Genomic DNA, 15026 nt, shown 5'->3' with positions numbered 1-15026 from the left:
AATAATAAAGTGAAGGTGAAATATCAATCGTCTCTGATTTTGTTTTGAATTTGTTTTTGCATGCTTTGTCAGACAGCGCTGCTGCACCGGGCTCATGAAAACCCATTGAAGAGTAGGTTGTTTTTTTTTGTTTTTGTTTTGTTTTGTTTTTTTGTTTAGAATAATAAAAAAAAAAATTCAAAGTCAGTGTTCTAGAACTCCCCTCCTTCCGTCACCACTGGTGATTGTTACGTCATCATTAGAATGTACAATTGACGACGTTCTGATTGCGTATTTGTCACCTTACGCCTTAAAGGGCTAACAGACTTCCTGCTCTTCATTTCTCTACTGCAAGCCATCGGCAGGCATCACTGGGGCTTATTCTGGACACCAGACTTTGAGGCAGGCTGAGTTTAGCTGAATTTGTGTGTTCATATCTGTTCTTTAGCTTTGTACCGCCGGCTTGGCTCCACCTCCTGTCCACAGTCCTCCTGCTGGTTCTCTTCATGTGTTGATGCCTTTGAAGAGAGAGAAAATGTACATTCGATATAAACAAGGTTCAAAAAAAAAAAGAGAAAAAAAAAACCGCTGGTTCTTTTGACTCTAAATAGAAACACAATGGAGACCACAGAACAGGTGCCTGTTTGCAGAATGGGTGGGACGTCCTTACTTGCAGAAGAGCTTCTATTGGGCTATTTGCACTGCGTCTGCGTCATTCTCCCCTAACCCTCCCTGTTCCCCAGACCGCACAAATGCATGCAAACGCTGCCGTGAAGGTCTGAAAACTACTCAACGGGAGGTTGAGCTGAGGCTGGAGTCACGAGAGCTGGTGAATATTATACACCTGCAGGCTGCACAGCTGGTGCTGTGATGGAGTCCCACACTGGTACCCAGTACCTGACTGCGCAGAACCCAAACCTAAACCTAAACTGAAACATTGCATTTACCTTACGGGCATTTAGCTGACACTCTTATCCAGAGCGACTTACACAACTTGTACACAGCATCCAATTATACAGCTGGATGTACCCTGAAGCAATGCAGGTTAAGGACCTTGCTCAAGGGTACAACGGCAGTGTCCTTACCCGGGAATCGATCCTGTGACCTTTCGGTTACAAGCTCCTTACCCATTGCAATAATACTGCCGCCCAAAAGCCAGTATCTGTCACACTATGCAAGGTGACGTGCACTCCCCCACATCCTGTGCTGAATGGGCTCCCACTTGTGGTTTCCTGTTTGCTGTCTTCGTCGCCTCTGAGACCTCAAATCACCTTTTCGCTCCCGGGGGCCGCAGGTGTTTACTGCTGGGTCTCTCAGCCTATTAACCCTCCTGTTCTGTTCATTTTTTAGGTACAGCAAAAATGTTCCCGGGTCAATCCCCATACGGGGGGGGGTTGCAAATACATGAAATGAACCATTTTAATTTAAAATGTTGATTACACTAATTAAGGCCAGTAGAAGAAGTTTCATACTGAAAAAATAATTTTAAGTATTTTTCCTAGATTTTCAAACTTTAAAAAGGGTCAATTTGACCCGCAACATAACAGGAGGGTTAAAACGCCTGTCCCGGTGCGCAGATGGGCCCCCTGTCCAGACTGTGCCAGTGCCGATTGGTCGGCAGCCTCACGGGGCAACACGTCATTGGTCCCAGGCAGCGTCTCCCAGGGATGGGTGGGTTTCTGTCGGCTGGGGTAATGGGGCCTCTAGCGCCCCCTGCTGGTCGATTGAGAACCTGAAATTCTGCCTGTTAGGTTGCACATGAAGGGTCTTCCTTCATCTCAAGTCTGTACAAGCCTGAGTCAGGAGATGTGGAATAACCCCAAATAATTTAAGCAATGTGCTTTCCTAGTCAACCAATGGTCAGATCCTATTTCTGATTAACTGTAATCACTTCTAGCCCTTGTCAATACCAAATGCCCCATGGCTAGGCAATGTCTTTTGTACTAGAAAGAGTATACCCATTGTTAAGGTAGCTTGTTCCGTAAAAGTAATTTAACACCCTTTCAAAAGGAATAGATCTGTAGCGGAAGAATGTCAATTATCAAGGTAGCGTGTTCTATACCAGTGAACAGACAAACTCTTAGCATGTAGAAGTGTCCTGTGCTTGAATATCAGTGCAGACTATGGGCCTATAAGGAATATACATTTTTTCAGTAGTTCCATATTTTGTGCTTCCAATCAGTTGTATAGCGATGTGAAACGCACATTGATTTAGCCGTGGTCAGTGCGGTCATACATCCTAGACAAAGTGAGTATTTCTGGACTGCCCACAGTCATTGTGTTGCACTGCTTCCTTAATTACTGCAACGGCTCAGTCATTGCGACAGTTTCTCTTTTAGTCATTTTTTCTGTGCTTGGCATCCCGGGGGGGGGGGGGGGGGGGGGGGGGGGGGGGTGGGGGGGGGGTGGGGGGGGGTGTGGTGCCGTACGTTACCACTCCCCTCCCCCCCCCCCCCCCCCCCCCCCCCCCCCCCGGTGGCCGGGCGTATGGCTTCCTGTGCGCCCCCCCCTCGCATAAAGACGCGTGTCTGAACAGTGGCATGTGCAGAACTGTACGGCTTTCAAATCTGACCCCAAAGCAGGTATGTATTTATCCTCTTTCAATTATGGGTCATTTCTGCTCGGCTCCATCACGGGCATTCAGCAGCCGCTCTTATCCGGAGAGACTTACACAGCTTTTTACACAGCACTTGCATTGCATCAGTTTATACGGCTGGAAATGAACTGAAGCGACGCAGGTTAAGTTGCTCGAGTGCACGACGCCGGTGTCCTGCCCAGGGGTCATCACCGTGTCCGTACACGGACAAACATGTCCGTGGCAAAAAAAATAAAATTAAAATTGATTGGGGGAAAAAAAGTTTATTTTTTTCCCATGATAATATACATTGCAATCTGTTTGAGAACAGCGAGGAGCGCAATGAAGTGAGCAAACTTGCAATACTCCTGCTCACATTAAGCCCAGACACCTGCAGCTGTGAGCGCGGTTTCAGTCATATGAACACTATTAAATCTCAAACACGAAATGCCTCATTGATGCCTGTTTTAGGATTGTCCCCTGCCCATATGCAACGGCCGACTTTCCAGTCTCCCAAGTTTTCATCATAACAAGGTAGGGCACTGTTTTTTTTTTAATGTTAGAAATACTATCATCATAAATTGTGTAGCATATTAAAATATGTACTATGGCACACTGTGAGGTCTAGCATGCAGTTGTGTGTTTCAGGTGATATTTGACTACTACAAGTTTTGTATGTCCGTGGTAAAAATCGCATTTTAACCATAAAGTCCGTCACAAGCCGACATGGTGATGACCCCTGGTCCTGCCTGTGACTCTAACCTTCGACCTTTCAGTTGCAGGACCACTTATTAATAAGAATAAAACACAGAATATAGATGTGCAATTTTTTAAATGACTTGAAATATCGGTGTCAAAGTGGTACACAGATTTAGAAACGTTTTACACAGCATTTTCATTGCATCCATGTATACAGCTGGATACACTGAAGCACTGCAGGTTAAGTTGCTCAAGTGTACAAAGGCAGTGTCCTACCTGGGAATCGAAACTTTCAGTTACAGGACCACTTCCTTACCTGATTAGGCGCACTTTGATTGTGTGAGCTCAGCTACAAGTCACAACCCCTGTCGTCTGTCCCCTACTAATTTTACCAACAAGTAACTGGAAAACAAAACCAGCTCAGCCTTCCCTATCTGAGTCGGCATGCGGTTAATAGGGTTACGTGCGTTAAAAATGTTTAAAACAAGTGGAAATTATGTTAGAAATGTTTGGTAGTTGGTTCATAAAGTAGATTAGTTATATGAGGAGACAGCGTTGTGTGTATGAGCATTAGTTTTGTGTCAAACAGAATTTAAGCAAAGCAAAAGCGTGTTAGAATTGTAAAACAAGTGAAATTAAAATAGACAAGTACAATGTAAACTTGCGCCATCGAAGATTGCGTTGGCCTGCAACGTTGCTTTGTTAATGGTTTGACATAAACAAACAAAAGCAGCAAAAAAGCAGTCTATGCAAATAATACAAGCAATAATTGAGTAGGCACGAGTGCAATAACTAAGTAAACTAAGCGGCGCGTAAGCAGCACGGCGAAGCAGCGCGGCGCGGCGCGTGTCTACATGTGTTCCGTCTGTGTCGCGCAAAGGCTTGCTTAAAGCTCTATATTCCTCGTAGCTCTCACAGTCTGCAGTGGGATTACATCGTGTATTGCACGTTTGTTCACGACTGTTGATTATGGGTTAAGTGAATACTTGGTGGAGAGACCTTTTTCAGTTTGTTAATTTGGTAATATTTTAACTCATGTAAATACGTGAGAAAGTAAACGCTTTAAAGAATTACCATAAGCTTAAATCGCAACGTAGCCTACATAATAATCAATCTCAAACTGTTTTAATGTATTTGCTTGGTTAACAAGCGTGTCAGCTTTATGAAGAATATTTAATTATCATAATAATAATAAATAATCCATAATCAACCATTGGGAATTCCCGTGTCGTCTTGTTATTCACGTCAAAACATTTATATGATCAGATTTAGTAAAATAAGTTAATCGTCAAAAAGATAGCGTAACAGTTTAATCTTGAAGGGATATGAACACCACAACGCCATGAACACCGGAAGCTTGAAGTACAAGTGCAATAAAGGCTTGCTTACAACTTCATTTATAAAATAGGTTCAGCACATTACATTGCTTATTCATAGGTCACCCTGAATTGAAACAATCTATTTTTAATTTTTAAAATTAATTTAATTAAGCTTTTAATTTCAAAGGCAGTTCTTGTTTTTGCCATACTGGTGTAGGGTGATGATTCTGACAGTATTGTTCCTCAGTTGCTTGATAAGCCACAGTCGCGTGGCAATTAAGCTTCAGTTGTGTGGTAGGTTATAAAAAAAGTACACCATATGCGCACAGGAAATATTTCACCCTCTTCTTCTCTCTCTCTTTCTCTCTCTCTCTCTTTCTCTCTCTCTGTCTCTCTGATTCTCCCTCCCTCTCCCTTTCTCTTTTTGTTTTCTCTAATGATCCGTACAGCCATGGCCGTCCAACATACCGTAGTTGTGGCCCAGCCAACAATGGCCACCTCATGGCCTCAGAATCTGAAGACTAATCAGTGGAGCAGTGGCATCTGTGACTGTTGTGACGATATGGGCATATGTGAGTGTCCCCCGGTCTTTCAGAAGAGATATATGCATTTTGATATCGCAGTGGCTCAGAGTGGGGTTGCCATAACTGAAATCAATATCCATAATCACAGATTTCTTTCCAAGTATGCCTTTATATGTCTGTGTCCTTTGCATGTGCACACATATCTGTATGTGTGCGCATGCATACATGAACCAATGTGTGTGTGTGTGTTTGTGTGTGTGCGTGTGTACATGTGTGTATGTATGGTGTGCGTATGTGTGTGTGTGTGTGTGTGCGCGTTTGTGTGTGTGTATGCGTGTGTATGTATGGTGTGTGTGTGTGTATGGTGTGTATGCATGCGTGTGTATGTGTGTGTGTGTGTGTGTGTATGGTGTGTGTGCGCGTTTGTGTGTGTGTGTATGCGTGTGTATGTATGGTGTGTGTGTGTGTATGGTGTGTATGCGTGCGTGTGTATGTGTGTGTGTGTGTATGTATGTATGGTGTGTGTGTGTGTGTCTATGCGTGTGTATGTATGGTGTGTGTGTGTGCGTGTGTGTGTGTGTATGGTGTGTGTGTGTGTGTGTGTATGGTGTGTATGCGTGCGTGTGTATGTGTGTGTGTGTGTGTGTGTGTATGTATGGTGTGTATGCGTGCGTGTGTATGTGTGTGTGTGTATGTATGTATGGTGTGTGTGTGTGTGTGTGTGTATGTATGTATGGTGTGTGTGTGTGTGTGTGTGTGTGTGTGTGTGTGTGTGTATATGGTGTGTTAGGCTGTCATGGCTTTTGGTCTCCCTGGACCCTCTCATGCACCACAACCAGTGACTTTGGAGAGTGTTGCTGTCTCCCCCTGCTGGACTGTTGCGGTGGGGGAATCATACCTCCTGTCGCTCTGGCCATGAGAACCGCTATGAGGGAGCGGTACAACATCCAGGTATGATCAGAGCCCAGGTGATAAACTGTCCCTCTCATGACGTCATTTTTCTCTGGATGGGCTGTCCGGGTTATTGTGTGTGAATGTGCCCATACACCAGGGGCTGCTACGTTTTGGAGATGGTGAGCCAGAATTCAGAAGGCTTAGCTTCTCAGGAATAACCTTTTCTAAAGATGGTGGGAAGCCATCGTAATTTTCAGTTGGTTTGGTTATCTTCATTTTTGTGACGTTCTTGTCTTGAAGAGATTGGTGAAGAGGCTCCGTGGGGTATGTTCTCGCACTTTGTCAGTTTGTCTCCCTAAAGACTATAACTCAAAGTTAGTCTGTCGTCTAGAAGCTGTGTCATCTACTTCATCAGTTTAGGTGTGCGGTCTGGTAGCTTTTGTTGTTCCATCATATTTACAATATTTACAATTTCAGAACAGTGTAGGTATTTATACAACTTTCAAACGGACTATTGATTACACTGTATGGCAGGACCAAGATTAATGGTGTGTATTAAGCTATATATTACATATATTCACACTATATTGAAATACAATGCAATTACTTGATCAGTGATCAGTAATTTTAGTTTTCTTAAATTCCTTTTAAAGGTAAATACTCCAAAGTACAGATAAGAATGTTTAGTCAAATTGACGATTTGTATTTTGGTTTGGATCTACATTTTGCACTTCAAATCCATCTGCATTACAGTCAAACCAATTGACCAGTCACAAAAAAGGTTGGAGTAGCAGATATTAGCATGACGGGTTTCATCAACACATCTGTCTGCCTACTTGTCTCCCTGCCTGTCTATCTGTCTGTCTGCCTGACTGTGTGGCTGTGTGTTTGGCTGCCTGCATGTCTATCTGTCTCCCTGCCTACCTGTCTGTCTGCCTGCCAGTCTATCTATGGCTGGCACACAGGGCACGGTGTGTAATGACTGTCTGTCTGTCGGGACGGTGTGTAATGTCTGTCTGTCTGTCTGTCTGTCTGTCCCCACAGGGCATGGTGTGTAATGACTGTCTGTCTGTCTGTCCCCACAGGGCACGGTGTATAATGACTGTCTGTCTGTCTGCCTGTCCCCACAGGGCACGGTGTGTAATGTCTGTCTGTCTGTCTGTCTGTCCCCACAGGGCACGGTGTGTAATGTCTGTCTGTCTGTCTGTCTGCCTGTCCCCACAGGGCACGGTGTGTAATGTCTGTCTGTCTGTCTGCCTGTCCCCACAGGGCACGGTGTATAATGACTGTCTGTCTGTCTGTCTGTCCCCACAGGGCACGGTGTATAATGACTGTCTGTCTGTCTGCCTGTCCCCACAGGGCACGGTGTGTAATGTCTGTCTGTCTGTCTGTCTGTCCCCACAGGGCACGGTGTGTAATGTCTGTCTGTCTGTCTGTCTGTCTGTCTGTCCCCACAGGGCACGGTGTGTAATGTCTGTCTGTCTGTCTGTCTGTCCCCACAGGGCAGGGTGTGTAATGTCTGTCTGTCTGTCTGTCTGTCCTCGCAGGGTACGGTGTGTAATGACTCTCTCTGTCTCTCTGTCGCCGCCCTGCAGGGCACGATGTTTAATGACTGCTGTGCCGCTGTGTTCTGCACGTGGTGCGTTTGGTGCCAGATGGCCCGGGAGCTGAAGAGGCATCGGAACCCTGTCGTTCTGGCGGCCGCTCCGCTGCTGGCGACTGTCCCGTATTCATCATACCCGGGTCAGCCCCTGCCCCCGGGGCAGTACCCATAGCTGCCATAGCAACGGTGCCATAGCAACCCGCACCCCGAGACAGCTACCAAGCCCTCAGTGTGTGCCAGCTGCTTTTGCTTTCTGCAATGACTGGTTTGGATTGTTAAAACCTATGTCAAAAAAATTAACGCTTGATAATTTCAGCAAATGGTAAATGAATGCTTTGATCCAAATTTAGTTCGTCCACCAAAATGTACAAACATTTGATCACATTTGAAAGGTGTATGCATTACACGTGTGTAATTATATACATGTACTTAAATAATCATAACAATAAAGCTAAATATATGAATCACGTTAATGGTCGGTACTTTTTTGTTACATGGTCAGTGCAATCCATGTGTACACCATAGCGAAAATCCATCCACAGCAGATAAACGCAGCTACCAAGCGAAGACTCAAATTGCAGTACAGCAAAAATACCTTTTCACTGAGGAGACAGTGGGAGATCTGCACTGTTTCAGATTTCAGTGTGTGACAAACTCCAAATTCCACCTCCCATCGAGAGAGAGAGAGAGAGAGACAGAGAGAGCAGGAGGATATGAGAAAGGGGGAAGGGGGAAGAGAAAGAGGAAGTATGAAAGAAAGAGTGAGAATATAAGACAGCGAGAAAGATTAAGGATGAGAGAAAGGGAGTGAGAGTGGAGTGAGAGCATTACACGTATGCTATTATCTACATGTACTTAAATAATCATAACAATAAAGCTAAATATATGAATCACGTTAATGGTCGGTACTTTTTTGTTATTTGGTTGAACTCCAAATTCCACCTCCCATCACGAGAGAGAGAGAGAGAAAGAGAGAGAGAGAGAGAGTGAGAGAGAGCACAAGGATTTGAGGAAGGGGGAAAAGGGGAAGAGAAAGAGGAAGTATGAAAGAAAGAGTGAGAATCTAAGACAGCGAGAAAGAGAGAGAGAAAGAATAAGTATGAGAGAAAGGGAGTGAGAGAGTGGAGTGAGACAGAAGGAGATAAACAAGAGAGAGAGATAAGCAGTTGGTAAAATGAGAGAGACACACCTATCATCTCTGGAAATAGCGTCTTTGCAATTATACTTTATAAAGCAGCCTCATCTCTCAGTAACACACAACACTTCATCCATAATGTGACCTTATTCATACTGTATGTGAGGGTGAGTGCATAATTCAGTCAAACACGGCACAGCTTATTCTGCGGTTCTATTTATAAAACTACGCATGACAATTTAAAAATATTTAGGGACAGTACAGGACGACCTTATGTTCACATTCACAGTATGTTACGCCTGCAAATTCCATTTTTAAAAAGTACAAATTAAATCACTAAATATATATATGCTACAGATAAGTAAAGGGGATGGGAAGAAGGCTCAATCTTGAATAAAAAACTGTCTAAAAGCTGCTTCCTCTAGGTCAGGGTTACTCTTCCCCTTTCATTTCACCTAACATCACTTGGGCAATTCAGTTCCCCGTTGCCGGCTGCCCCCTAAGTTCACGCACGGTCACTGATGACAGGGATGAGCGTAGGGGAACAGGAGGAGCCTGAGGCCAGCGGGCGGCCAGGACGAAGGTGCAGCTCTCCTCGTCACGGCCCAGCCGCAGGGGCTCCTCGGCCGGGTGCCTCTGCCGCTGGTTGAGGGGCATCAGGGCGCAGAGGCGCCCGTCGGCCTGCAGGGGGCGGTAGAGCTGAACGTGGAGGCACGTCAGGTACTCCTCGGTCTCGGACAAACCCTGCCGAGAGATAGTGGTAGAGAGAGAGAGAGAGAGAGAGATAGTGGTAGAGAGAGAGAGAGAGAGAGAGTGAGAGTGAGAGTGAGAGAGAGATAGTGGTAGAGAGAGAGATTTTCTCTGAGCAGGACATGAGCATTAAGAGAAAGAGAGCGCTAAAATGCCAGAGAGAAGGAGGCGGAGGTTACACAGAGGTCAGAGGTCAGATGTGATGACACGGTGGCCCTGAGTGACACATACATACACTCCCTATTGGGCCCATATGTACTCTCTTAGAGTTGAATTAACACTGGACATTTTAATGTGTGTGCAGTCTCTTGAGGCTAAAGACCAACAAGTGAATAGTCTACTCTGATTGGTGCAGATGTCCTATGCATGTAACTCTGCTGATTGGTTTGACTAATATAGGCCCCGGACAACAAAGCAAGCATTTCTGGACTGCCCACAGTCTATTGTGTTGTATTGTTTTCCTTGTTGACAGGATCGTGTTCTGTCCTGGCGACAGTTTCTGTTTTTAAGTCTTTTTTTCTGTGCTTGGCATCCACGTGGTGCCCTACGTTACTGCATTTTGCTTGGCATTTTGTTTTTAATCATTTGTCAGCAGACACCCTTATCCGTAGAGATTTTAATTTTGATCATATTTGGCCGGATAACCACAGAAAAAAACTCATCTTAAAAGGGTACAACTGCACGGCACTACGATGCACGGACTCAAAATTGGAGGTATTTAAAGGACTCCAATCCAGGTCTTGTTTCAAACTGTAACATGATAGTAATCTTTAATTACACCCCTAAACCGCCCCCCCCCCCCCCCCCCCCCAACCAGAATCCAGGAACCTGGGGGTAAGGACAGTTTCACCGTGACATCACCTGGGTGTGGAGGAAGTGGCCAGGTGTCCGGTTACCTGCGCTGGACACACCTCTCTCGCATAAAGACCCAAGTGAACACTGACGCTGCAGCGGGCGAGACTGTGCGGCTTTCAGATCTGACCCCAAACCAGGTATGTACCTGTCCTTCATCAATTATGAGTCCTTTCTGCTCAATTACATTACATTACATTACATTGCAGGCATTAGCCATGAGCAAGGTACTTAACATTACTCAGTCAGTACAGTTACAGCTGTACAAATGGACGATGGGTGATGGGTGAACTCCCTAGATCTGGTTTTATGCTATTTATGCTATGTTTTTATGCTAACAGCTATTTAATACTGTGTATTAATAAGAATAAAACACAGAATATAGATGTGCAATTTTAAAAAATGACTTGAAATATCGGTGTCAAAGTGGTACACAGATTTAGAAACGTTTTACACAGCATTTGCATCGCGTCCATGTATACAGCTGGACACACTGAAGCACTGCAGGTTAAGTTGCTCAAGTGTACAAAGGCAGTGTCCTACCTGGGAATCGAACCTTTCGGTTACAGGACCACTTCCTTACCTGATTAGGCGTACTTTGATTGTGTGAGCTCAGCTACAAGTCACAACCCCTATCGTCTGTCCTCTACTAATTTCACCAACAAGTAACTGGAAAACAAAACCGGGTGAATCTTCCTTATTTGAGTCATGTTCCGTGAAGGGAAGTTGGAGTAACTGAGACTAACCGTTTCCATAAACGGTTTCTGCAACTATACAAATTCAATGCATTTGTTATACAAAGAGAAACAATGCAACGTCATTTTCACACCATAATCGTGTCAAATGACAAGACTATACTATATGGGATTTTGAGTGGCAAAATGATGAAAATGTAAATGTTTGTTGCTGAAATAATAAGCAAGAATGAACTCCATATGGTGCGTTTTCCACTAACAATACGCATCATATCACATTGTTGATCTAAAAGAAAAATACACGGAGAGGGTAAAAAAATTTATGTCTGAATCAAAAGTTTAACAACAGGAATGGGTTGACCAAAAAATATTAAGTAAGGCCTGACCTCCTGTACTGTACCTCTCTGGCTATACCTATCTTGTCAGGACTGGATTCTTTACAATCAAAATGCCTGTTAACATCAGGGGGTCAATATATTTCTCTATAAAATATGTACATACAAATATGCATCCTGTATGACACATATATTTTGCCATATATTTCTCGCATTTCAAATATCGATCACAATATATTACTAGTTTATTATATTACTGTACGAATGTTAAAATTTCACCACATTACATTGCTTATTCATAGGTCACCCTGAATTGGAACAATCTGTTTTTGATGTGATTTGGCTTTTGATTTCAAAGGCAGTTCCTGTTTTTGTCATACTGGTGTAGGGTGGTGGTTCTGACAGTATTGTTCCTCAGTTGTTTGATAAGCCACAGTTGCGTGGCAATTAAGCTTCAGTTGTGTGGTAGGTTATAAAAAAAGTACACCATATGCGCACAGGAAATATTTCACCCTCTTCTTCTCTCTCTCTTTCTCTCTCTCTCTCTCTCTCTCTGTCTCTCTGATTCTCCCTCCCTCTCCCTTTCTCTTTTTGTTTTCTCTAATGATCCGTACAGTCATGGCCGTCCATCCTACAGTAGTTGTGGCCCAGCCAACAATGGCCTCCTCATGGCCTCAGACTCTGAAGACTAATCAGTGGAGCAGTGACGTCTGTGACTGTTGTGAGGATATGGGCATATGTGAGTGTCCCTTAGTTTTCTGAATAAATATATGCATTTTCATACCGCAGTGGCTGTACTCACTCACAGATCGGGGTTGCTATAACTGAAATCAATATCCATAATCACAGATTTTTTTCAAGTATGCCTTTATATGTCTGTGTCCTTTGCATGTTACACATAACTGTACATGTGTGGGCATGCACACGTGAACCAATGTGTGTGTGTGTGTGTGTGTGTGTGTGTGTATGTATGTATGGTGTGTGTGTCTGTACGTGTGTGTGTATGTGTATGTGTGTGTGTATGTATGTATGGTGTGTGTGTCTGTACGTGTGTGTATGGTGTGTGTGTGTGTGTGTGTGTGTGTGTATGGTGTGTATGCGTGCGTGTGTATGTGTATGTGTGTGTGTATGTATGTATGGTGTGTGTGTCTGTACGTGTGTGTATGGTGTGTGTGTGTGTGTGCGTGTGTGTGTATGGTGTGTGTGTGTGTGTGTGTGTGTGTGTGTGTGTATGTGTGGTGTGTGTGTGTCTGTACGTGTGTGTATGGTGTGTGTGTGTGTGTGTGTGTGTGTGTGTGGTGTGTGTGTGTGTGTGCATGTGTGTGTGTGTGTGTGTGTGTGTGTGTGTGCGTGTGTGTGTGTGTGCGTGTGTGTGTGTGTGTGTGTGTGCGTGTGTGTGTGTGTGTGTGTGTGTGTGTGTGCGTGCGTGTGTGTGTGCGTGTGTGTGTGTGTGTGTGTGTGCGTGTGTGTGTGTGTGCGTGTGTGTGTGTGTGTGTGTGTGTGTGTGTGTGCGTGTGTGTGTGTGTGCGTGTGTGTGTGTGTGTGTGTGTGTGTGTGTGTATGGTGTGTTAGGCTGTTTTGGCTTTTGGTGTCCCTGGTGCCTCTCATGCAAGATATCCAGTGACTTTGGAGAGTGTCTCTGTCTCCCCCTGCTGGACGGTTGCTGTGGGGGAATCATACCTCCTGTCACTCTGACCCTGAGAACCGCTATACGGGAGCGGTACAGCATCCAGGTATGATCAGAGCCCAGGTGATAAACTGTCACTCTCATGACGTCATTTTTCTCTGGATGGGCTGTCCGGGTTATTGCGTGTGAATGTGCCCATACACCAGGGGCTGCTACGTTTTGGAGATGGTGAGCCAGAATTCAGAAGGCTTAACTTCTCAGGACTCACCTTTTTTAATGATGGCGGGAAGCCATTGTAATTTTCAGTTGGTTTGGTTATCTTCATTGTGATGTTCTGGTCTTGAAGAAATTGGTGATGAGGTTGAGTGGGAGACGTTCTCTTGTCAGTTTGTCTCAGCAATGACTGTTACTGAAATTTAGTCTGTCATCTAGAAGCTGTCATCTACCTCATTAGGTGTGCAGTCTGGTGGTTTTTGTTCATATTTACAATATTGATGTTTCAGAACAGCATATGTATTCCTACAGCTTTCAAACTGACTATTGATTACACTGTATGGCAAGACAAATATTAATGGTGTGTATTAAACTATATATTACCTATATTCGCAGTATATTGAAATACAATCAAATTACTTGATGAGTGAGTTTTAGTAATTCCAGGGCTTTTTATATTCCTTTTTTATAATCCTTTTAAAGGTAAATACTGTCTCCAAAGTACAGAGAAGAATGTTTAACCAAGTTGGCGATTTGTATTTTGGTTTGGAACTACATTTTGCACTTCAAATCCATCTGCATTACAGTCAAACCAATTGACCAGTCACAAAAAAGAGTAGCAGATATTAGCATGACGGGTTTCATCAACACATCTGTCTGTCTGCTTGCTTGTCTGTCTGAGTGCCTGCTTGTCTGTCTGCCTGCCTGCTTGTCTGTTTGGCTGCCTGCCTGTCTACGTCTCCCTGCCTACCTGTCTGTCTGTCTGCCTACCTGCCTGTCTCCCTACCTACTTGTTTGTTTGTCTGCCTGCCTGTCTATCTGTCTGTCTCCCTGCCTGCTTGTCTGTCTGTCTGTCTGTCTCCCTGTTTGCCTGCCTGCCTGTCTGACCCTGGTCTGCAGGGGACGGTGTGTAATGTCTATCTGTCTGTCTCTCCCTGTGCCCACAAGACACGGTGTGTATTTTCTGTCTGTTTGTCTGTCTGGATGGTGTGTAATGACTGTCTGTCTGTCTGTCTGACCCACAGGGCACGGTGTGTAATGACTGTCTGTCTGTCTGCCTGTCTGTCTGTCTGTCGGGACGGTGTGTAATGTCTTTCTCTCTGTCGCCGCCCTGCAGGGCACGGTGTGTAATGACTGCTGCGTCACTACCTGCTGCACGTGGTGCGTTTGGTGCCAGATGGCCCGGGAGCTGAAGAGGCACCGGAACCCCGTCGTCCTGATGGCCGCGCCCCTGGCGGCCGCGCCCCTGGTGGCGACGGCCCCGTATTCGCCACACCCAGCTCAGCCCCTGCCACCGGGGCTGTACCCAAAGCTGTCATAGCAACGGTGCCATAGCAACCTGCTCCCCGAGACAGCTACCAACCCCTCAATCTGTGCCAACTGCTGACAATGACTGGTTTGGATTGTTAAGGCCTATGCCAAAAAAAATTAAGGCTTGATAATTTCAGCAAATGGTAAATGAATGCTTTGATCCAAATTTAGTTCATCCACCAAAATGTACAAAGTCTGATCACATTTGAAAAGTGTATGCATTACACGTATGCTATTATCTACATGTACTTAAATAATCATAACAATAAAGCTAAATATATTAATCACGTTAATGGTCGGTACTTTTTTGTTATTTGGTTGAACTCCAAATTCCACCTCCCATCACGAGAGAGAGAGAGAGAAAGAGAGAGAGAGAGAGAGTGAGAGAGAGCACAAGGATTTGAGGAAGGGGAAAAGGGGAAGAGAAAGAGGAAGTATGAAAGAAAGAGTGAGAATCTAAGACAGCGAGAAAGAGAGAGAGAAAGAATAAGTATGAGAGAAAGGGAGTGAGAGAG

The 15026-nt window shown here is 44.6% G+C and overlaps 2 protein-coding genes and 1 long non-coding RNA gene across 4 annotated transcripts in view; all 3 read left to right on the top strand.

The window, feature by feature from the left end:
• Positions 1–27, top strand: part of fxr2 (fragile X mental retardation, autosomal homolog 2) — a 23669-nt gene extending 23642 nt beyond the window's left edge. For both annotated transcript variants that reach the window (XM_035410726.1, XM_035410725.1), the window contains exon 17: positions 1–27. This exon is cut by the window's left edge and continues 2022 nt beyond it. The gene's annotated coding sequence lies outside the window, so the exon portion shown is untranslated.
• A 2454-nt stretch (positions 28–2481) lies between these two features.
• On the top strand, positions 2482–7605 carry LOC118222315. Its single transcript, XR_004764265.1, has 5 exons — positions 2482–2561; positions 3026–3088; positions 5022–5144; positions 5887–6047; positions 7586–7605. It is a non-coding gene; the product is annotated as an uncharacterized LOC118222315 (long non-coding RNA).
• A 2762-nt stretch (positions 7606–10367) lies between these two features.
• Positions 10368–14804, top strand: LOC118222314 (cornifelin homolog). The gene is made up of 4 exons (XM_035407799.1): positions 10368–10470; positions 11977–12099; positions 12933–13093; positions 14318–14804. Exons 2-4 carry the CDS (start codon positions 11979–11981, stop codon positions 14519–14521), a joined length of 486 nt encoding a protein of 161 aa, XP_035263690.1. The 5' UTR covers positions 10368–10470; positions 11977–11978; the 3' UTR covers positions 14522–14804.
• Positions 14805–15026: the final 222 nt, after the last annotated feature.

Source organism: Anguilla anguilla, chromosome 3 (genome assembly GCF_013347855.1).
Source record: "Anguilla anguilla isolate fAngAng1 chromosome 3, fAngAng1.pri, whole genome shotgun sequence".
Lineage (NCBI taxonomy): Eukaryota > Metazoa > Chordata > Actinopteri > Anguilliformes > Anguillidae > Anguilla > Anguilla anguilla.
Note: the sequence above shows the minus strand (reverse complement) of the source record. Positions and strands in the feature narration are given on the sequence as shown.